Genomic DNA, 23640 nt, shown 5'->3' with positions numbered 1-23640 from the left:
GTCCTTTGGTATCTTCTGAACTTAATGCCTTTATTTTTCTGTCATGTGTAAGAATCAAGTAAAGATTTTGGATCCTTTTTGTCTGCTTCTAGTATCTGCGTCTGGGATGGCAGAAGTTGCTTTTCTTTAATGCTTCTACTTCACTTTACATTTTACTTGATGACTTCTACTCAGCTGTTTTGTGGTTAATAGTCTGAGTCCAATAGGTTTTATTTTTATTTTTGATGTTCTCACCAGCCTCGAGAAAGTCATGCACATCACAGAGAATTTTTTTATTAGCTTAACTGCTCCAAATCTGCCGAATATGGCAAGATTTTATAAGTCTATTCCCAATAAATTATGTTGAAAATGATCTTTGGCTGTATTGCACTTAAAGGCAGGGGAAAAATCACATGTAAACGTGAATTGCTGAAGAAAATGTCAGGGTCAATGTTTTAGTTTGAGAACTAAATTTTGTTTTAAGCTTACTAGCCAAGTATTTACTAGTAAAGTAAATGGACCTATAACTATTGATGTTAAGACTAGCTAGAAAAGAAGGTACCATATCTATATGATTAAATTCTGTCAAGAACAGCACAGGTGCATCCAGCTGCTTTGGGGAATGATGCTTTGGCTGTGTAAACTACCAAAGTCACACTGTTTGTTTGGGGTTAGTTTGCTCAGTGTCAGTCTGACAGTTCAGCTATAGAGGCAGACAAGCACCAGTGCCCAGGAGCACTTTTAGGACATATTTAGTGTACTAAATAAATGTAGCTGTTGCAGATGCAAAAAAGAAACTTCCGTCTAATATGCCTCATGAAAGTATGTGTAAATGCATCAGTGTAACATAAAGCAGAGGTTTTGAGTTTAAATTATGACATATTTAAGTTACTTCAGATTTGACTGTATGATGATGTTAAAGTTGCTGATGCCTGGATTTCTCCAAGTGTTAGGAATGTGTTCTGTGCTTCAAAAATGTTTTTCATGAAGTAGGTATGAATTAGACTGACTAAGGAATGCTCATTTTATAATCCATGTCTCCCCAAAAAATTAACTTCGAAATTAATAAATTGGTTATTTTGGTTTTGTGTAAATACTTTTCTACAGTGACTTGTACTTTTTTTACAGTTAACAGAACAAAGAAATAGTAATTTTGGGGGAGCTGTAAGTGTGGTGGAGTTTGATATGAATGTGAAAATTTGGCACACCTTCTTTTTTTTTTCTACAGCTTTCATAGAGGAGGAAGTGCTCCGAGTTGACAGGCTGAGGTCTTTTCCTGGCAACCTAAGAGGCACTAAGCTTGTTCATGTGTGGAGAAATCATTACTACTAGTATTTCAGGAGAACAGTTTCACTTTGCTGCAAATGAAATTCTAAGTTAGGGCTGGCTAGTCTCAAAAATGTGAAGTATTTGTTATATATTAAAATCTTTTAATTAGCACAGATTTTTATCAGTGGTGAAAAAAGTAACTAACAGCTAAATACTTACGAAATACTAAATTTGACTGAGAGTCTTCAACCATTTACCCTTTTTTTCAGTTAAAAAAGTCAGAATAGTGATTTTCACAGATGCTCTTTCATTATGTTGTGGGAAAGTGAAGTGCAGTTAAAGCAGAGTTTTGACTTTTGACTTGGCTTGAGCTGTTTTGGTGATCTTGAGCTGATACTCACTTGAGAAAAGTGTGAGGGGTCATGTGCTGGTGGCTATGTATATGTTGATGGTCAGGCATGTGATTAGTTAATTCAACATGTGACTCATGTTACTGCAGAAATACTGAATGAACTGACACAATGACTCTTTTTTCCACTGTAGTGTGCTGGAGAAGAGAATTGGGTGGACAGTCGGACTATTTATGTTGGGCATCGTGAACCACCTCCAGGCGCTGAAGCGTACATTCCACAGAGATTTCCAGATAATAGAATAGTCTCATCGAAGGTACCAATATTTTCTTTCATTCATTTAGATAAATCAGCTGAAGTTATTCTTTGTTTATTTCTTTAAAGATTTTTCCTAGGCTTCCTGTTTATTTTTCCTTTCTACTACCAGCCAAGGTAAAGTGAAGATATCTCAGATTTCTTCTAGAAAAACTAATTGCTAAGTTGCCTCTAAAATGAACAGCAATAGAATAATTTCTTCCATGATTACTGTAATACTTACTATAATAGTCTTTGAGTAATAATGAGTATTTCAACAAAAAAAAAAGGACATTTTCAATTGAGGCAATCATGGAGTAAATAAAATCTTCCTAAAGAAAGACAACATCTTTTGTATTCAAAAGCAATACCTCAAAGTACTAGAAATAATTTCATTTGTTGAGCACTTGGATGCACCGTACTCTCTCCACTGTAACAGTGTCATTCCCTTCAAAAGCTGTTTTTCTGGAGTTTTTTCAACAGTCTGTTATTCACATGCAAGTGCATCACACTGAAAATCTTGGTAGCGTAATACATTTGTGCTGTTTAGAAACCTTCCAGTTGTCCCTTACCTCAATTAGTAAGTTTTAACTTACTGAGCTCCAGCAGCTTTTTGTGAGCAGTTGGGATGTTGGTACTTTCCATTTGGCTTGCTTTAGCCAAAGGTTTATACTTCAGTGACATAGAAATTTGAATGCTTGCAGGTGATGTATGGCTAACAACTGAAGAATTTCCAAGTTTGCAATATACTTAGATTTTAATCTTCATGAGCTCACACCTTCAGCTAATATGAAATAATCAATTCAAAATATCATCTCCCTTACTAAGAACTTCTTTTTGAATTTCTTTGTCTCAAATCCCCAGCCATTTTAAGGACCTTGGTAGCATTGTGATCTCAAGGAACTGGGTGATTACCCTCAAGGACCTGAACACTTGCCAGCCATTAATAAAATGAAAGCCAGACATTTCACAAATGGTGTGTCAGTTCTCATGTGGGATTCTTTATTTACTACATTCTTACCATACTTCATTCAAAGAAAGTGTACTAAGAATCAGTGTACTATTTAGGCTTCTTTAATTAGATAGAATGCTTGAAAGGTAAGGCAGATGAGGTACAGATGAAGTAGTCAGACTGGTAAAATGGGAAATCCTATGCTCTACACATTGCTTTATATTGCCTTTTGAATTATGGAAGAGTAAACACACTTAATGCAAATTTTTGTACTCCTGTCATATTTTTTTCATCTCATCTGAGATGTATGTAAAAGCCATTGAAGTTACTGCTGATACTTTCTTGAAATAAAAACATCCTGTTCAACTAAATTTTGATACCTTTTTGTGATTATTAAGTTAGTGGAAGTTGCAAGTTGCTTTGCTATGCAGAGTGAGTTTTTTTGAAGTATGACTTAAACATTTATTGAACTAGGGTATCCCTGCCAGCAATTAGTAAAGATGTATGACTTCAACCAGTTCAGGACAAATACTTCTCTGTATTTTTTTTTTAATATAAAGCATATTCAGTTAAATGCTTTAAATGTTAGACTATTTAGCTGTGAACTGTATCTGTAAATAACCCTTCATAAACCAAAAGTATTAGTGGAAATACATACATTTCATATATGTATATTATATGTATATATATACATGGTGTTTCTCAGTTTTTCTGTTTATTGATTAAACTTATTTAAAAAATAAAATGTAGGTTGTACTTTGTGGAAGTAGATACAGTGGTGGTATTTCACAAGGGAGCAGAATTCATGTAAATGCTTTGTAATATTGAACAGTTCCTTAGACTGCTGAAAGCTTTTTTGACTGTTGCCTGTGTATGAGAACTTTCCATGCTTCCTTTCAAGTAAACTCTATTATTCCTGTGCTCCATCTCAGACAGCCTGAATAAAGCACCGTTGTGACTTGACTAACATTCACTCTGGTTCTGTAAGCTGCTACCTCTTACCCTTTCACCTGTCCTTGTCCCCTGCTCACTTATGAACCCTCTGGAGGGGGCACCTATTACAGTGTAGGGAACATAGATATTAATTTCCTACTAAATGCTCAAATGTGCAAAATCCATAATTGTTAGAGTAAAGGTACATGCTTGCAAGCACACTGTATAATGTTACCTCAACCATGAAGGATACTTCCTTCATCTTTCATCAGCATGACAGACAGTAACTTTCAGCTGGCTTTTATAGGTGTATAGTGCTTATGTAAGAAGGTGTATGATTGTTCTTCAAGGATGAAGAACTCTAAACTTCCAAGTACAGACTTTACCAATTTATGACAAACTGAGTTTCTAAAAAGGGTAGTTGAAAAGCATGAGGAAATGTCATCAATTAGTCCATCTGTATGCTGCTTTACTCAAAAATGTCATGTCATAATGCCCTGAAAAAGACATCAGCTTGCAGTAATATGTACCTTAGACTTTACTGGTCCATTCAAAGCTACACTTTACTGTGCTTCACCAGAGGCTTCCTGGTGTCAGCAAGGTAATACTTTGATTCAGGTGCGGAGGGGTATTTTATGTACATTGCATTGTCACTGTAGAATGTGGTTAATGGCTCTGTTTTCTTAAAGATACATCCCTGATTGTAAAAAATGATGCAGGGACAGACCTTGGCTAGACAAGAGCGTTCTACTCATTTGATGCGTTAATTCAAATATAACAATATATTGCAAAAGATGTGTGTTGAAGTAGTAAAAGACAAAAAATCATGTCTTTTGGATTGTGTATGCTGTTCCTTTTAAGTTCTAGAGACAGTGGCCTTTGTAACATGTATCCTTTTGTTGATTTACCTTTTAGCTACTTCAGCTGCCTTGGGAGTTGGCCTTTGAAGTGGCCATTATGTGCCCTTGATTGAATTTTTCACATGACAGTGCTGCAGCATGGAAAAATATCAGCTGCTAGAAAAACCCCAGTGTTTCAAATGTAGAAGAAAGTAATTGAATTGGCAGTGAAGTCTTTGCTTTTTTCTGAAAACAATTACACACATTTTGATACTATTTTCTTTTTGGTAGAACTTACAGATTAAAAGGAAACTAAGTTAAACTAGGCACCCACAGCAGCTACCAAAACTTGGTGAGAAACAACCTCTTCTGAAACAGGGTTTTACGTTTTGAGAAAACTGATAAATTATAAAATAATTTTTTAGTACAAAACTTCCTTAAGGTTCAGGCTTCCTATTATTGTGCTGGGAATATGATTTTGTATTTAGTAGTCTTTAATGTATTTCTCTTCTGTGAATTCCTTCAATACCTTTTAAGCCCATGTAAATTCTCAGAATAAACAGTTCAACTGTAGAAATGTTTCCCAAACTAAACAATGTGCCTTCATTTTAAAACTTCCTGCTAATTCGAGTTCATATTTGAAGTCCTTGAATCTGAAAACTTTTACTGTCATAATTTAATCAAGTTAAATTTTACAGCTACAGAGCCCACTTATGCATGGGTCACCAACATAACTGGAGGCAGCAGGGCTTATGCTATTGGAAGATGATACTGAAGAGTAGTGGGATATGACTCTTACAAATTGTTTCCCTTTCAGAAGTGCAAGATTGACTCTACAGTGGATGCAGAACTATTACTTGAAGAATTTGCCCTAAAGAGATGTCACTAAAATTAAATTACACATGAAATTACTAAGTACTCATTTGTGCTGTATATTTATTTCCTGTTCTTCCTTATAGAAAAGCAACAAATTGAACCTGGTTGGGAGAACAGTACCACTGTAATTTCCTACTTTGTAATGCCGTATGCTATATTTATGGATCAGAAGTGGTCCTGGTTTTGTTGCACAAATAATCCAGTCTTCTGTTGTCTGCCTGGTTCCATAGGACTGTTCATCCAATACTGATCCAAACATTGATATCTGTGATAGTGGTATGAGATAATAAGGCTGCGTGTTGCGAATCTTATACATTGCAAGGGAAACTTTAGCTGCTTTCAGTGCTAATCTGATTGAGATGACTCACAATTAATCACAGTGACTAATAGTTTAATAAAGTTAAGTAATTCTGACATGTTTCAGCAGATGATGTTGAAATACTCCTTTCTTTCAGCAGAAATTCCTACCCTTGTGCTGTACCTCTTCCTGCAGTACTTGCTTATAGTGCTATTATAAACACACAATAACTGGATCTTCTCTCATTTCTCATTTTGTTGCCACATTTGTTAATACTGAAGCTTAAGGAAATGCTGAACTACCTCTATCAAGATGAGCCATTTGGAACCCAGCAGAGCCCTAGCCTGTCCCATACTTTGCAAGGTGATGCTTCATAACTGGAAGGCTATGACATAACTAGGGCCATGACATAGCAGTTTCAAAATGAGGAGTTCAAACACAGCCCTGAGCAATGACATTTCAAAGTCAGAAAAGCATCCAAAACCCACAGTGGGAAGAGGCATGGTCATCTGTTTGTGAAGCCAATAAATAATTGTGTAGCATACCCTGTGGGGGCAGAGAGGGTGGGTGGACAGAAATGTATTTGTGCCAGGGACTAATCCAGGGACTGTTGTGTGTGCCTTTTACACACACACAGCTGTGACACAGAGCTCTCCATTTCTGTCTGGGTAATCTCTTGACTCCCAGCCACAGTGGGGAAGCAGGAGGTCAGAGCTGATGCTGCAAAGGCTGAAGAGTCAGGTGTGCCCAGCCCTGCCAGAGACTGAATGGGGCAGGAACTGTTAGAGATGAAAAGAGTAAATGGATTTGGCTGGCAGTAAAGCTTAAATGCTTCTGAATCAATTGGACTCTCTAAGGGCCAGCTCAGGGATCTCAGAACCTGAGCTGGGATGGGAGTGCATGAGTGTGCACTTCTTCCAGGCACAATAATGCAATTTCCTTCTGGGGATAACTGTCAGTGCCTAGAGAGAGCAAGGAAAAGCTCTTCTTTGCACTTGATGATCCTGCTCAGCATGGGATTTCCAGGTCAGAGGCTCTTTGCAACCTCCCTTATGTTCCCAGGAGAAGTCATTTACCCTTCCCATGGCTCGGTCCAGGGTTATTAGTGATATTTTATCTTCTGCTGGTACTGCCTCTAGCAGAGCCTTTTAAGCTTTTTATGGAGTCTTCATGTAGCGAAAGAGAAGCTGGAGAAGGAAGGAAAACAACAGGTCCAAACCTAACACCAGGTGTAATTCTTCTCTCTTTACAAGTAGGAAAGCTTGCTTGCTTGCTTTCACATGCTCTTTCTTCTATTTTCCTAGTATTCTCTGTGCCTTCTTTCTTCAGTCTGTTAGTCTAACTGTTGTTTAAAGTTATAGTTGCATAATTACAGATGCTGGGGGATTTCTTTGTCAGAGGAGTTCCTGGAGCTAATAGCCTCTATTTGATTAGGCTGAGATCTGCTGAGCAGGGACTAGTAGACTTGCTTATAATAAAAATGCTCTTTTTATCAGCAAAGGTTTTTAAGAAATCCTATGCCAAAATATGTATGTTCATCAAATGTACCATTTGATCTAACTTCCCCAAATCAGTTTCATTTTTGCACTTTCTGTGAACATACTGGTGGTTATTATTCACTTGTAAAAGCCCTACATGTAGCAGAGCTTTTGCTGATCCTTGTGTTGTGAATGGACATTGTGGAGAAACAGGAGTCCCTCCCTCAGTGGAGTGATAAACACTATGCAGATGGTGCATATGTTAATACTTCTGTTAAAATATTGTTGTGTCTTTCTACATTCATTCCAAATTATCATAAATATGGCACAATACTTTTTTTAATGTTTCAATTCTGCTGAGTAGCATATAAGCACAGAAGTCTGAATTTTTTTGGTTCAGGTCAGTCTTGGTGTTAGTTTAATACATTAGAAAACATGTATGTGGTCTGCTATAAACTTCCTGTGTATTTATAAACAAGTCACTTGAGTTGGATAGGGCATAATTTCAACTTTTTTATTATGATTTCAGATAATTATTGATTTCTTGGTTTTTTTAATACCCTTTGCTACAGTTTTTTCTACCAGTTGTCTATATAGATAGACAAATCATGTTTCAAAAAAGTAACATTTTAATAAATAAAACTACCTTTAAAGAAACTGTGAAACTTTTATCAGAACTTTTGCAGTTTTCTATTGAAGAGGGCTACCTATACATATGTAACATATGTAATATTTATGTTATTTTAATAGCATAATACTATGTAAGGTAGTGTAATACATAATATAATGTGTTATGTCCAGTACCTAAAAGGAGACTACAAAAAAGCTGGAAGGGGACTTTTTACAAGGGCTTTAAGTGAAAGGACAAGGGAGAAAGACTTGAAGCTGAAAGAGGGTTGCTTTAGATTTGCCTTGAGAATGGTGATGCACTGAACAGGTGTGGAAAAGTTGCAGATGCTGAATCTCTGGAAGTGATCAAGGCTGGTTTGGATGGGACTTGGAGCAACCTGGTCAAGTGGAAGGTATCCCTGCCCATGGCAAGGAGGTTGGCACTAGATGCTTGAGAAGATTTTGAATGTCCTTTACCACCCAAACCATTCTTCTATATGCACTCATGCCTGCAATCTAGTTTTTAAACTGCAGCTTTAAGAATGCATTGTTTCTTGGTAATTAATATAAAAATATGTATGTTAAAAATACTCAAGTCACCATGGACACAAATGACTGTAAGATCATCTTTTCTCTGTACTGTCCTGATTTTTATGGTCCTCAGGATGGACTTTTTTTTTCCAGAAGGAATGAGAATCATCACAGGAAGATGTCTAGGGGCTAAACCAATATGGTCAATGTTTTTTGTTGTAATAGTTTTATGCATTTACAAGAAACAGTCAAAAAGAGTGAGTGAAATCAGGGTGTGTTAGAAGAGAGGTGGTGACTATTTAAAACAAATAATCTGTAAGAAACTGAGGTGTTGGCAAAACTCAGTATGAAGTGCTTTTTCTTAGAGCTTCAGCTTTTGATGTTAAGTGATTACTTATGAAATTCTCCTTTCTCTTTAAGAAAATATGTGCCTCTTAGGATGGAAAGAGAAGCTTGAAACGTGAGCCAAAATTCTGACATGCAGATACCAAATGAAAAGGTCAAAATACAGTGTCAAGAACACTCTATTTTGCATTTTTGAATTTGTGTGGCTGACTTTTGCAAGGAGGTGTTATAGCTGAAAGCAAGATGGAGCCAGGGGCATAGGCGTGAACAGTATGGATGTGCTCATGAGTGCAGAAAAACACCAGCACTGCAGGTGCTATTGCAATTATAATTGGGAAGGAAATCTACTTGAATGATACTGTTTTGACACCAGACTGATCTTACAGCCTCTTGCATAGTGCTTCAGATGCATCTGTTGGCACCATGTGTTCTTCTTTTGGCTGCATGCATAACTACTGCTGCTGGGTGTCTGATGTGTTACTTCCTATACGCAAAAAGCACCCGTGTGCTCTGGCCTCTAGGTCTTCTGTAGCATTTGGAAAAGAACAATTAAGCCATCTCCGACTTGAAAACTTATCTAAATAGTGTGTAATGTTTGGATAAACTTATATCCTTCAAGTGAATTACAGTGAAAAAAAGGAAGTTAAATATACATAAACTACTTTTCAAGAGTTTACAGAGAGCATGACTAGAAATTATCTGAAGAGAGATGATATTATTAACTCTCAGCACGATAATCCAGTAGATTTAATATCAGTTTTAATAACTTTCCTTTAAAAATTTTTGTTTTGTTCCTGCCTAGCTAGGGTAGAGAAACTGCCTTGAATGCAGCAATCATGAGATAAATCTTGTTCTGAGTGGCAGTTCCTCTGTTGCTTCTCTGGCGAGTAATTATGTTGATTAAACATTACTTGCCCATTTGTAGGTACAGCTCTGAGCTACTGATGGCTTGGGTAGAAGAAAGTCTGTCTAGACATCTTAGTGTCCTTTCTTGCCTAAATTGCAAAAATCATTACGTCTCTATTGAAGATGAATGGGCAGAATAAAGACATACTTAGTATGCCTGAAACCCAGAGTCATAAAGTGCTAAAAATTTGTCAGATTAAAAATAAAGTTTTAAGAAGTAGTCTGTGTTAAAGCAGCATCCAATTTAAGAAGCACTTCTCAACCATAAAAGTGATTTCTTCCCATGTTATTCACTTTTATTCACCTAAGAGAGTTGCTGATCAAAGGTGGAGCTGTGGTAGACCACAGCTTGGCAGGGAAAGCAGTGAACTAAGGTTGGAATATGAGGAGGATTGGATACTAAGGGTAAAGGTGAAAAACCTTTTTATGTATTGCTGTTTTAATTGATTTCCTTGCTTCCTCAATCAGATATTTTAAATATTTAGTCCAACAATAAAATGCTATTACCAGACATTTAGTCAAATAACACTCTAGGAGATTTAAAATGGAAGTTATTACATGAGAGATTACATTTTTATTTAATGAATGGTGATTTGGGGGGCTTGTGTAAATCATCGAACTTTTAATGGTCAGAAGACTTTACCATGGAAAAAATAGTATTTCTATCAAAAGAGCTAAACAGAAAAATGGAAACAAATGTTTTTCACTTTTCTTTCCCAGCAGGCAGAGATTCTTAAAAAATAAATGGATAGAATTAGAAAACAAAGATGACTTCCCTGATAATGATGAAAATATGCAATTATTGTCATTGAATAGAATCCATATGGTCATCTATCATAACAGCGGTTTTGAATGATCAGCATTGTTGTGGAAGGAAAAATAATCAAGTCTAACTCGTTCTCTTTGAAAATTCCACGTAGCTGGATAATAGGTAGTGCAAACCGCATTCCTGTCTGATGAAAAGTGTTCTGATTGCAAGACTGGAACACTTGATTTTCTAGCTGTTGCATGTCTGCCTGCGTTTTGGCTTGCTCACAGGTGATTTAAACTGAACTAGCTATTATGCAGGATTAAGTGGTAACTTAGGGCATATTTAGGATAAATACTCATTTTTGGTACACGATAGAAGAAGAACATTCCATTCCTATGTCTTACACATGTTCAGGCTTTAACTCTCAAGAAGTGAAAGGATTGCTCTATATAACAGAGTTTCATACACATTTAAAGCATATTTCTCACAGATTCTTTTTGTCTTCAGATGTAATAGGAGAACCCTCCTTCTGGACCTCTGTCTTTGCCTTCAGGGCCAAATTCAGAAGATGTCTAGCTCATGGAATAATTTGGTTATCAGCAAGTATAAGTGCAATCTGCCAAGAGGAGACAAGGCATATTTGTAACAGAGCAAATAAATTAGGATAAGCTTCTTAGCCCATCTTGTTTGAAATGAAAGTTTTATTGGAGTTGTCATTTTATTATGTGTCAAAGGATAATTTGGATAATAAGATGATGCAGTGCTAGTTTTCTCAAGCCATTTTTCAAACCTTTTCACACAATTTTAGCTGACATTTTTTACATGTGTTCCAGTAAGTAATCTTTACAGTGCTTTTTCTGGAGCTACAGAGTGAGCTGTGTAAAAAGACTGTAGTTGAACCTGCTGCAGGGGACTAGATGATGTTAAGATCCTTTATCACTTTTACTTGACTTCTTAAATTTGAAGTTTTTACATTTCCTGTTTGCAGGTTTATATACTGTTTCTTATGTCATTTTATGACACTTGTGGTAATTTGTAGAATTAGTACAGAAATATGCAGCACTTACTCTTATTCACCACTGTAGTTTATCTTAAGGAGTGTTTTAATGTCCCTGCCAAGGAAAAAAGAGGCTAACAGCTTTTATTTGGTTGTCTTGCTATTACTGTGTAGTTAACTCGTAGTGCCACCTATCTCAAGTCATGAACACAACATAAAAGTGAATTAAAAGTGTTCTTTGAAATTACTAAAGTGCTTTTAAAATCCACTAATGGCTTTAAATAAACCATTCCATAACTAACTAACTCTGGGCAAGTATTGTTGCTAGTTAAAAATTATTACTGTCCCTAGTACAAAAATTATCACAGTTCAGAAAAAACTATCCTATTCTGAGAACACATGCTTATCAATTAAGATTCAAATTCATTAAATTATTAAACCAAGTAACTAAAACACTCCTGCTTCCTGTTTAGTTTAATCTTGAAATACGAGTTAAAAAATTAAATGTGAATAATACTTTTTTCACATAAGCTCATAATCTGTGCATTTGTTTTCAGTACACGTTTTGGAACTTTATACCAAAAAATTTATTTGAGCAGTTCAGAAGAATAGCTAACTTCTATTTTCTCATCATTTTCCTTGTTCAGGTAAGCTGTCTTCATTTTACAGTAAGTTGTGTGCTCTTTCTAAATGAAAAAGGTTTTAAAATTAACTGATTTTGATGACCGTGGAGGTAAATGATTGAGCCTAGAAAGTATTTTACACTGATGATGTGACAAAAGGAGTTTTATTTAATTTCCAGGTTGTCAATGTGAATTTAATTTGAAGAGAATTTGACACCATCACTATTTGGATGGCAAGGCATGTCTTGAAAACATTGAAAAGAATGTCTGTAATTTTTATTTTGTAATAAACATCCAGATCAGTAAAACTGTTACTATAAATTCTGTTGATGACAAATTTCAGTTTGTTTTGCAAAAATATTATATTTTATAACAAAATAATGTCTCGATAGCAGTTTTCCAAATGTACTGTGATCAAGGCCTGTAAGAAATGAAATAATAGGTACTGATATGATGCTTGCTTAGGGAGGTACATAAGTACTTGTTTTTTAAATTAGTTCTGTGAATATGAATATACCTAGTGTACTGCTTTCTAAGTATCTTAATTCTGAACCTGTCACAGTCACTTACTGTGTTAAATAATAAAAATCTTACTAATTGAAAAGGTGTTTTTCTTTGCAGACCAGATTCTGTAGAAAAGAAGCAGTGCAGATTCCCAGGACAACTTAGATTTTGTCATTTGCACACCCTCTGTGAATTCTGCCTCTTTATTTTTGCAGAAGCCCCAGCTCAGTTTTTCGGGATTTACTCTTTGTGTGCATAAGAACAGCTCTATTGTATAACATGTAAAGCCAGTGCCATGCTAATTTCTAATGGAGCTCCATAATTTTGCTTCCAAAGCTGCAGCTTTCCAGTCTAATATTTCCTTAAAGTCTTGCAAGCGAATGTATTTATGAGGCTTTAACATCTGATGTTAATGTGACCTAACTACAGTACTGTATCTTCTTATAGAATCCAGTTTTCAAATTTTTACACATTCTTAAAGTTGTATTGAAGTACTATTTTTTCAATTAAAATTCCTTGCTGCCCTGTAACATATTAATGAACTTTTTTGAAAGATCGTACTTGAAAGATTGACTGCTTACATTCACAAAAATGCAACTAGAAAATATTTGTTCTTTTTGTTGCAGTTAATTATTGATACACCTACTAGTCCAGTTACAAGTGGACTTCCACTTTTTTTTGTCATCACTGTCACAGCTATCAAACAGGTGAGTAATAAAGTGAGCTAAAGTAAAACTAAAGAGAGAGTTGGGTCAGTTTGGGTCTGCTGTCCAAGCAATGCCCCCCTCCACAGCCTGCTGGTTGCTGTGGGAGAAGGTTGAAAAGAAAGCCTTGATGCTCACACTCTTCAGTAGCAGCCAAAACACTGGGTCATAACCAAGACTGGTTTAGTCCCAAGTACAAAGCACAGCAGATCAGGACTGATGTGAAGAAAATTAATTCCACCCCAGATAGCTCCAAAACAGTGGATAATTTTGGTTGTCCCTTAATAGATAACAGATAACTTACTACCTTCAGTCTTTATGCTAAATGCAGACTTTTCCTTCGTGAGTCTTCAAAGAAGCTATGGAAAGTTGTGTTTCTCTTTCTTTATCGTGGTAACTATTCACAATTGAGTATATTCTGTAATTAAATTCAGCACTTCTTGTTGAGTAAAAGTTGTGATACATGCAAGAGTATTTTACTATTTTAGTGTGGCTTTCCCACCCTTAAGATTTTAAGTGTTACACTTTAAGGTCTTACTGTTAGTAGTGACCTACCAAAGCCTGGGTTATGACATGCTGTGCACTGCAGTTCTGTGTATTTTCTTGATTTTTCAACAACTTGTGTAGATTTTGAGACCTTCTTGAGGAGCTGTACCAATCCCTGGATGTATATTACACAAAAGTTATAAAGTCTCTGTGAGTTCCTAGATTATTTTTGAGAGCATCCAAGGTAGTGATATTTTTATTCTACATTGAATTTTCAAATGTGCTCAAGGGAGTTAGATCTAAGAATGCTATGGACTACAAGAGATATATTCCATCTCTTAACCACTGATGACTTTGTCAGTCTCAATCTTTGTCATATGGCAGGACATTTTCAATAGAAAGTTGCCGATTCCCTATTCTTTAGTTTGTTTGCTTGTATAAAACACTAATTCATAGGGTAATTGAGCACTAAAAATAGGGTACTCTCCAAAGTTTATTGAAACAAAATTCTTCACAACTGTATATTGTATATAGGGTTAAAAGGTTTGGCTTAATTGTATGATGGTCATCAAATATAACAACCCTTTGTCATGTCGGTTCTTCATCATTTTGCAGGGAGAAGTCCCATTCTTCCAAAATATATTGCCTACACTACTACCTTCTTGTCAAGTCCTTTTATAAGTACTGTGCACTTAACTTGAGTCAGTAGAGCATGAACAAGAGATGATCACTTAAATACTGGAAACTGTTCTACACTTTCGAAACCCTTACTCATCCAAATGTCTTCATTAAAATACATGGTTTTGTTGGCTAATTGTAATCATGAAAGCTCTTTTTCATGGATATCCAGCACAACTCTAGTACTGACATGTATCACAATTTCATTTGTTCTAGTGAGAATATTTTTCCCTTACAGAGATCAAGTGTAATTCTTAAAATTTTTCTTACAAGCTAGAGATATTCTGTGTCTTTATAGCCAAATGTGCATCACTGCATCATTCCATTTCACTGTTTTCTAGGGTTATGAAGATTGGCTGCGACATAAAGCTGACAATGCAATAAATCATTGCCCCGTTCATTTCATTCAGCACGGTAAATTGGTTAGAAAGCAAAGCCGAAAATTAAGAGTAAGTAACTATGACTTAACAGGTTTCGTGAGTCAGACTTTACTTCACCCTTCTTGTAACACATAAAACAAGTTACACAGATATGTAGTATGATGGTGTAGTGTTTGTTGCATTTAATGATTAGACCTATAGTATACTAATTCTTCGTTTTATGCCTCTGAATAAAATATTAAAAAAAATAAAAATTCTAATGAGTTAAACTGTCTAATGAGATTAGTTAAATCACATTTATTATTATCATTCTAAGATTTTATTTTTAGATGTTACTATTGTTGATTTTTATCAGGCTGTTTTGCTTAACTGGAATGAGCTAACTCCTTCTGTAAATGTTACTTTCATTTTCCATTTTTAACTTGGAATTTCTGTCATGGTTTATTTTTTCTCTATTTTCTGTCCACTGTGATTATCACAGAATCATAGTATGCTTTGGGTTGGTAGGGACCTGAAATACCATCTAGTTCCAATCCCTGTGCCATGGGCAGGGACAGCTTGCACTAGACCAGGTTGTTCAGAGCCTTATTCAACCTGGCCGTGAACACTCTCTGGGATGAGGAATAATTACTGTTATGCACATTAATAATTTATTTAAGCTTGATTGTGACTTGTCAGTGCTATATATAGAGATACATGCATACATACAGACACAATACATTCTAAATATTTTCTCAAAACCCATCAAATCACAATCTCTTCATTGACCTTGTGAATTCTGCTACATTCCCTTTTTAGTATATTTTCAGAAATTAATTTGTGCTGCTTGTTTTTTTTTGTTGTTGTTGTTTTCTTTTTTGTTTATTTGGGTTTTTTTTGGTTTTTTGTGAGCAGATTAACTTCTTAACATTATTTTCTTTAGAACTCAGAAAATTTCACAGATATTGGTTTGGAATTTTCTTATTTTGAATATGTTTGTTTGGATGTCTTTTTCTGCTCTACTGTTTTTGGGCATAAGTGTATCAACAGTGTTCACAGCCGTTCTGCTGTGACCTTCCGTTTGAGTGTGATATCCTAGGGTTTTCTGGTAAAAAAAAGAATTAGGACATCACATACATGAGAATTCCAGGTGTGTTAATTAACCAGTTAAATATTCCAAACAAAAATAGTGAAGTACCATGCAACTGGATTTTGAATTTTAGTGGTTAATCTGTTCCCTGTATTTTCTTAATTTCTCCTCTGTTTATTGCCTTTTAGAGGGTGTATATTGAGTGACTAAATGATAGGAGAGACAGACCTTGAAAATACCTTGAATAGAAAGGGATATCTATGTGTATTTGTAAATGGGTAAAATTCTCACATCTGTATTACATGAGATAAAGTATAAAGTAGACCCCTCTGCACCTAAAGCCTGAGAACACTTGTTTAAAGAAGGAAAAAAATAATTACTAAAAAATTGAGTTCTTTTTCACACAATCAGAGAATGGTTGAGGTTGGCAGGCATCTCTGAAGGTTTTCTGATCCAGCCCCCAGCTCCAGCAGGGACACCAAGAGCTGCTTGCTCTTGACAGGTTTTAAGTCTCTCCAAGCATGGAGATTCCAGTACTTCCCTTGAGCGCTGTTCCAGTGCTCAGTCACGATCGCAGTGGAAATTAGGTGGACCCTCCTGCGTTCCAGGTTGTGTCCACTGCTTCAGGTCCTGTCACTTTCCACCAGAAAGAACCTGTCTCTGTCCTCTTTGCATCCTTGGCTGACATAGTGGCAAATGCTGGAACACCTTTTAAATTTTATTAAGATGCTATATACTTGTACTTCTATTTGGTCTGGGTCGAGGAAAATGAGAATTTCGTACCTGATTGTTGCAGGTATGCTTTGAGTTTGTGTTCTTCTGTGCCATGTGTAGAATCTGTAATTTTTCACTGCTATTGATTAAGGAAAAAAAAAAAGCTTTTTTCATATCTGCAATTAGATAAATCTCATTTTTTATGATCATTCTAAAATTTTATTTTTAGATGTTATTATTGCTGATTTTTATCTGACTGTTTTGCTTAACTGGAATTGAGTGACTCCTGCCAACTGCTAAGGATAGTGGAATTTAGCTTTATAAGCATATAACAAGAACTAAGATGAAGCTGAGCCTTATTATAATAAATTATGACATAAAAGCATATTGAACAGACGTTGACCTGAATTGAATTGAAAAATTGCAAAAATTACGTATTTTTGATGGGATATTTTAAACCCTGATACTCCTAGAACATGGGGTATGTCACTTTTTTAACGTCTAAAAATGTAGAAAAAATCATTTTTTAAATGATTTGCAAGAATATTTTGAATTTCTAATTGGTTGGCTGTTCTGTTGCAGTAAAATATTTACCTGCTGTAAAATATTGCCTGTGTTTCCATGAAAAAAATTATTTCACTCACCTTTAAACATGGATAAAAATAGGATGGACTTCTAGTCAAAAATTCTGCTAAATGTAACTGCTAAAAATGTATCCTGTGTTCATCAGCACATGAAATTGTTGGCTTTTTCCGCTGTGTCTAAGAGCAGCTCACATCTCCTGGTGGTTTTGAAACAGTTTTGTTGTATTTAGTCTTAACGATAATATCTTCCATCTTTCAAAAATGTTGCAAAACTTAATAAGGCAGTACTTGGCCGGGTGGTTATCCTGAGAGGAAAGCCAGAAACAGTAGATCTCAGTCATTCCACAAGGTATAATTCAGTTTTCCAGAGATGTCTCTGTAGTTCTTTATTCTTGTGGTAAAATCCTGGTGTAAATAAAAATTGTTGAATTTTCAAAATATTTGTGTTAATCTAGGTTTTAATTTTTGAAATCTGAAATTTGGGCTGCTACATAAATGCATTTTATTTCCTTGTGTTTTTTCCTTAGGTTGGAGATATTGTAATGGTAAAAGAAGATGAAAAATTTCCATGTGATTTAATATTCCTATCAAGTAGTAGAGGAGATGGAACATGTTTTGTTACAACAACTAGTTTGGATGGTGAATCCAGTCACAAAGTAATTAGATGTTCTACGTTTTCTTTTTAAGGCGAAGTTTGCTTTTAATTTTTTACACAGATCATAATATGACCTCATGCTTATATGTGTAAGCAGGTACACTAATTTGTGTAATTTATGTTTCTACCACCTGACTTAATTTCTCTAAAAGTGGTATTATTTTATGAAAAGTTTTAAGACCTTTATTTATGATTTTGTCTGTGTCCAGTATGGGCCTGCAGATTACAGTGGTAATACACTAACTTTTTTGTACTTAAGTGCTTTCATGGTGGCCTGATTTATGAATATACTGCAAGGTACTTACACATAACTGCTGCATCATTAAAAAAATAAGGTTGGAAAAGACCATATAAGACAATGCCCAAATAGGAGCATTTAGAGATGCTTCTTATTTGAATTATGAGCTCTTATATAAAAGTTAGTAAATTTCATGCTGAACTGCAGTGTATGTACAGATTAATGTCATGTATGTCTGTTCTTTTTTATCTTATTTACATGTTTTTATTAATTCCAGACTTACTATGCTGTTCAAGACACAAAGGCATTTCACAATGAACAAGAAATCGATGCACTACATGCTACCATTGAATGTGAACAACCTCAGCCTGACCTTTATAAGTAAGACAATAATACTTACCTGTTTCATTTAAGGTACCTGAGCAATAAATCATAAAAGTATCATAATGAAAAGATACTGGCTGTATCTCTCTGGTTGGAGTGAGCCCCAGAGTGAGCTTGAAGCCAGGTAGGTCTTCCATCCATACTCACCTTGTGCAGGTAGCTCCCTAGGTGTGCTCTGGGGTAGTGATTTCCAAAGGGGAATGGAACAAAGTAGTCCACTGAGGAATGCGGTGAAAATTTTAGAACTTCAGTTTCTTTTTTTAAAATACAGAAATAAGAGAGAATTAGCTTTACCAATACTTTGTATACTTCTTGATTTTGGCACCCATTCCTTCTCTGTATGTTACATACAGTTTGTGAGATTCTCCAGAGTAAGGTGTTCCACAATATAGAGAAGTTGCCTGGGGCATTCACTCCTTTGTTTTCAATGTATTGCAAAGTATTGTCATCTAAAAGGATTTACAAATTATATTATCTAGTTTTAACTAAAATAACACAAAATGCTGAAGTGACTTAAAAAGACTATTGCAAAGATATTGCAGGTTGAAGATAATAATAACAACATTCTAGCACAAATGAACAATAAGTAAAATGGCAAGCACCTCTAGTCCTGGTAGAGAACTTAATCAGTCACATTACAAAGTAAAGCAACTGTCAATCTAATCAGATCTGACAGGATGTCAGCCAGAAAAAATTTAAATTGTCAAGACTATTTGAAATACTGATTTTCACCTGCTGTCGTTAACCATGAGCCTCACACCATAGGCTTTGAAGTACCAGCTAATGACAGCATGAAGCCATCATGATTAGGAAAGCACTTTAATGCAGAACATAAAGAAAAATGTCTACAGTTGTATAAAGTCATACAATACTCAATATTTTGAAAAAGAACTGTACACAATTACACTAAACCTAATGAGAAATCTTGAGAAGCCTCTTTTGAGGTTTATTTCTTAATAGTGATACAAAAAGTCCTGTACGATTGAGAGAACACTTTTTTTTTTCTGCCACAGTAAAATTTAGCTGAAATAATACACAGAAAACAGTATGTCAAGCTAAAATGCACTCTTTTGACAACAAATAGTGTTGGAAGATGCAGAAAAAAAATTGCTTATTTCTGAGATGTGAAGGCATCTCTTTTCTGTGGTCTTGGTGATTAAGCAGCTGGTTTGGAAATCTGCTTGAGAACAGGTTCTTTAGAGTATCAAGTCCATCACTTGCTTGATCCCTTTTTTAAATACTTGGCTCTCTAAGTGAGTGACTGCAAGTTGAAGCTCATGCTATTATACATGGTGAAATTCTTTGTGACAGCTGTTGACACACAAATAATGAAAATGTTTATTCATAGTCAACTTGTATCTCTTTGATTTTTACTTGTAACTTTACCTTTCAACAGAACACGGTGGTGAATTTTTTTTCCAAAGGCACATGGTTATTTTGTATCATGATGCATCATGACCAGCTGTACATTATTGTCTTCAGATGTGGCCCCACCATGTTGTATGCTCTCTAAGCAGACAGGTCACCACTCCTCTGAGCCTCAAGAGGTTCCCTTTCTGGGTAACACACCCACCAGCTCCCCACAGTTTCCTCTACCACTGAGACCCCTCATGTCCAGCTTGATCCCCTTTGCATTAGGTTATCCACTTGGACAGTGGTATTGCAAATAACAGTGTACTGAGTCTGGCTGGAATGAAGTCAGTTCTATTCATAGCAGCCGGTGTAGTGTGGTGGTGTTGCTCTGGGACTAAAACAGCATTAATTGCACACCATTGTTACCAAATTTTTACGCAGTATCAAACTTTATGTTCCTCATTTTTCCCCTCCAGCAAATAGGCTGGGAGTGGGCAAGAGGCTGGGATGGACATAGCCAGGATGGCCGACCTCAGTTGACCAGAGGGTCTGTGCCATATAGTATCATGCTCACCAACAAAACCAGGGGGCTGGAGGCAGTCTTTCTTCCAAAGCAGTTGTTGGAAGCTGTTAGACATGGGCAGGCTCATGGGAGGTGGTGAGTTATCACCTTGGTGTCACTTGTTTTTTTCCCCTTCACTTATTGAACTGTCAGGATCTTGCTTTTGCTCTTGCAGTTCTCTTCCCTGCTGGAGAGAGGAGTGAGAGGCTGATGGGTGCTTAGCTGCTATCCAGGGTCAAGCCACCACATACAGATAAAATGTACTGATGGATATTCAGAGGAAGAATTACTTACTAGCTCTATGCTTTGGTTTTAGTTGTAGGCTTTAGATGTTTTAAAAGATAGTAATTGCACTGACTTATCTCAGGTAGTTTAGGGAATAAGACTTCATATTTCTTGTTCATGGCTCTACTTAGAAATAGACCTCTAATTTTTACACCTCTTTATATGGAAAATTTATGTCAAGTTACCATTCTGTGTATTTTTGTATTTTCATGTTTTAAGTGTATATCTATATGTATCTCTTATGTTCTTGTTCATGTTCTGGATAATTGGAGCCTGTTCAGTTGGAAAATGTTCTCTGTGATACATACTTTCTAGAAAATATTTCTTAAAAATCTATTAGCAGTCCTGTTAAACTACTTGTATATTTCCCTTTCAGATTTGTTGGTCGGATAAATGTTTACCATGATAGGAATGAGCCTATTGCAAGGTGGGGAGATCCAGAGTTTCTACACATTTAAATATTTCCTAGTTGAATAAGTATCAATAACGAGAATTACCTTTGGTTCACCAACATTGTACTGCTTTGTTTTAGTGATAGAATATTTTTCTTTTAAGAAGATTCCAGACTGCTATTTCATAAATAATTGATATTTCATCTTCTAATAATATTTCTCTTCTTTAGTATTTTAATGTCTTTATTCAACTGCAATTTTATGTGAAATATATTTAGTTTGTAAATGATTTTGATAAAATTTTGGCAGTACTTGTACAGTACTGCACCATTAGCATGAGATCTTGGTAGTGGACTAAACAATATAAATAGTATCACTTGTGTATTTCATTTTTCTTAGATTTTGAAGGGTTTGAACATATAAAATGATTTTTTTGTGTTTAATTTTACTAAGTGTGTTTGTACTTCTGTCTAAAATGTCCATAGTGCTGTGTGTTCTAGGAAGGCAACATCCAGTTTGCTGTACCTGATTTTGTTCTGATTCTTGCCACAAAGAGGCAAAGCAATAGGACAGAAAAGCTGCTTGCTGCAGTGCTATCCTAGATCCCAGCATGTGGGAAGTTACTCAGTGCTGGATAAGCGCCTTCCTGACCTCAGTGTGTCTGTAAATACATTATTTTCTGTCACAGTCTGCTATGGAAACTGTCAATTGATCTGGGTCATTCATGTAACATTGTTCCACTAGCTTCTTGAAACTAGTTTCAGGTTTTACATCAGAATTGTGGCCCTGTTTATTTGGTGTTTTTTGATTTTTTTAGGAGTTTCATACCACAAGTACGCTTTGAATAATATTGGAAAACACTGAATGTACTCCTTGAGGGTTTTTTTTAAAATTGCTATATAGATAGAATCTGACAATTCTGCTATGCAGTCTGTCTGTAAAGTAATCCTTGGTTTTGAACTCATATGATGATTAGTGTACATATCATGTTCCAGAATATTATTTAAACTTCATTGAGGTCCTTACATTAATTCCTGCACTCTTCAATAAATTATTTTACCTATGTTTATTGGCATTGTAAAAAATGTTTACAGCAAGTATAAAAAATATCTTGTATGCCATTTATACTGAAAATAAAATAGGAGTGTATTGTCCTTAAGTAGTTCTAACATACAGGACAGTATAGTTTATATAAGCCTGAAAAATAAAGGAATTAATATTTTTTAAAAATGAGTGCGCAAGTAGAATGTTGAGTCTTTATGGTGTTTAGGTGCATTGGTTTAAGACGTGAATTGTGAAATTGTGAGCTTAATTTTAGACATCTGTTTATCTATTTTTCATTTTCACTTTAAAATTTTAAATATACGTTGTAATTTGTTAAAATAAAAGTTTTTTAGTAGAACTAATTTTCTGTTTTGTGTGACTTCTACTAAGGTCTGACAATTTTCTCTAAATGTTTACATTTTGTAATACTTACCTTTTGCAGGCCATTAGGATCTGAAAATTTGCTTCTTAGAGGAGCCACTTTAAAGAACACAGAAAAAATCTTTGGTAAATATTTCTAATGATTATTTTAATGGATCCTGAAGTAATAAGCTAATACCAAGCAAAGTTGCAAGCCTACAGTTACTACTGGCCTTATGATTTCTATTGGGTGGCTTGTTTTACAACTTTTTAATGAGGTTTAATGCTGTTACATAGGAACACTTTAGCAACTGGAAACTGTGACTGGAATGGGATGTAAATGCTGCTTAAAATTTCTAAGTAGCAAGATAATAAAGGCATTTCTAACTTTGAGTTATCCAAATCTGTAGTTTCTTCAGACTGAAGAATTAAGGAAATGACAGAGTATAATAATCTAATTAATTATGCTCTTTTGAAGTTACTACATTGTGCAATCTTTACTAAAACAAGTTGTCTAATTTCAGGTGTTGCTATCTACACTGGCATGGAAACTAAGATGGCATTAAATTACCAATCAAAATCACAGAAGCGATCTGCTGTAGAGAAGTAAAATTTCTAATACTTATTTTGGGGTTTGAAAGCTGCATGTTTGAATGGTGCAAATCAGATATTTTTTTTCTCTGAAAGTGTATGTTTTATTGATTCAAATGAAAAAAGAGGTAGAGGGACTTAAAATTTACTTCTTTTTAAACAATTTTTTACTTATAATGTAAGTCATATACTACCATATAAATGAGGTTCTCAATACCGAATTATTCTTGTTAGATATTTTTTAAAAAGCCATTTTGATTTAATGCATAGCTCTTTAATGTATGATATTTTATTGTTCCATAAGACTTTCTTTCACTGTTTAGAGTACATTTACTGACAGTTTTCCAAGGTTGTGTTTTTTATTATCCTAGCATTCAATACTTTTCATTGCAATTAAGTCTTGAATTCAGTAAAAATGCACTTTTTTAATACGCTTCACTTTGAATCAGCTGGAGTAACAGTGCTTGTCTGTGGCATGTTTTCCATGGTTTAGCTAAAATTAATAAGTTCCATAGAGACATGTATGATGGGAAAGTAAGGCAATGCTATCCTTAAGGAGTGAACTGACATTGGTTTCTTACTATTTTTAAAATAGAGACTATTTTCTATTCCTATTCTGCTATCTGA

The 23640-nt window shown here is 35.2% G+C and overlaps 1 protein-coding gene across 5 annotated transcripts in view; it reads left to right on the top strand.

Moving 5' to 3' along the window:
* Nucleotides 1–23640, top strand: part of ATP11A (ATPase phospholipid transporting 11A) — a 117115-nt gene that overhangs the window by 55194 nt on the left and 38281 nt on the right. For all 5 annotated transcript variants that reach the window (XM_088160154.1, XM_014885104.2, XM_088160156.1 and 2 more), the window contains exons 2-10: nt 1792–1914; nt 11965–12054; nt 13161–13241; nt 14744–14851; nt 17677–17805; nt 18320–18423; nt 21003–21053; nt 22505–22569; nt 22947–23028. In XM_088160154.1, the coding sequence (XP_088016280.1) occupies nt 1792–1914; nt 11965–12054; nt 13161–13241; nt 14744–14851; nt 17677–17805; nt 18320–18423; nt 21003–21053; nt 22505–22569; nt 22947–23028 (833 nt within the window). The remainder of the gene's footprint in view (nt 1–1791; nt 1915–11964; nt 12055–13160; nt 13242–14743; nt 14852–17676; nt 17806–18319; nt 18424–21002; nt 21054–22504; nt 22570–22946; nt 23029–23640) is intronic.

This window comes from Sturnus vulgaris, chromosome 2, assembly GCF_052056855.1.
Source record: "Sturnus vulgaris isolate bStuVul1 chromosome 2, bStuVul1.hap1, whole genome shotgun sequence".
In the NCBI taxonomy this organism is placed as follows: Eukaryota; Metazoa; Chordata; class Aves; order Passeriformes; family Sturnidae; genus Sturnus; species Sturnus vulgaris.
The sequence above is the reverse complement of the archived record's forward strand: the minus strand, read 5'-3'. Positions and strand labels throughout refer to the sequence as shown.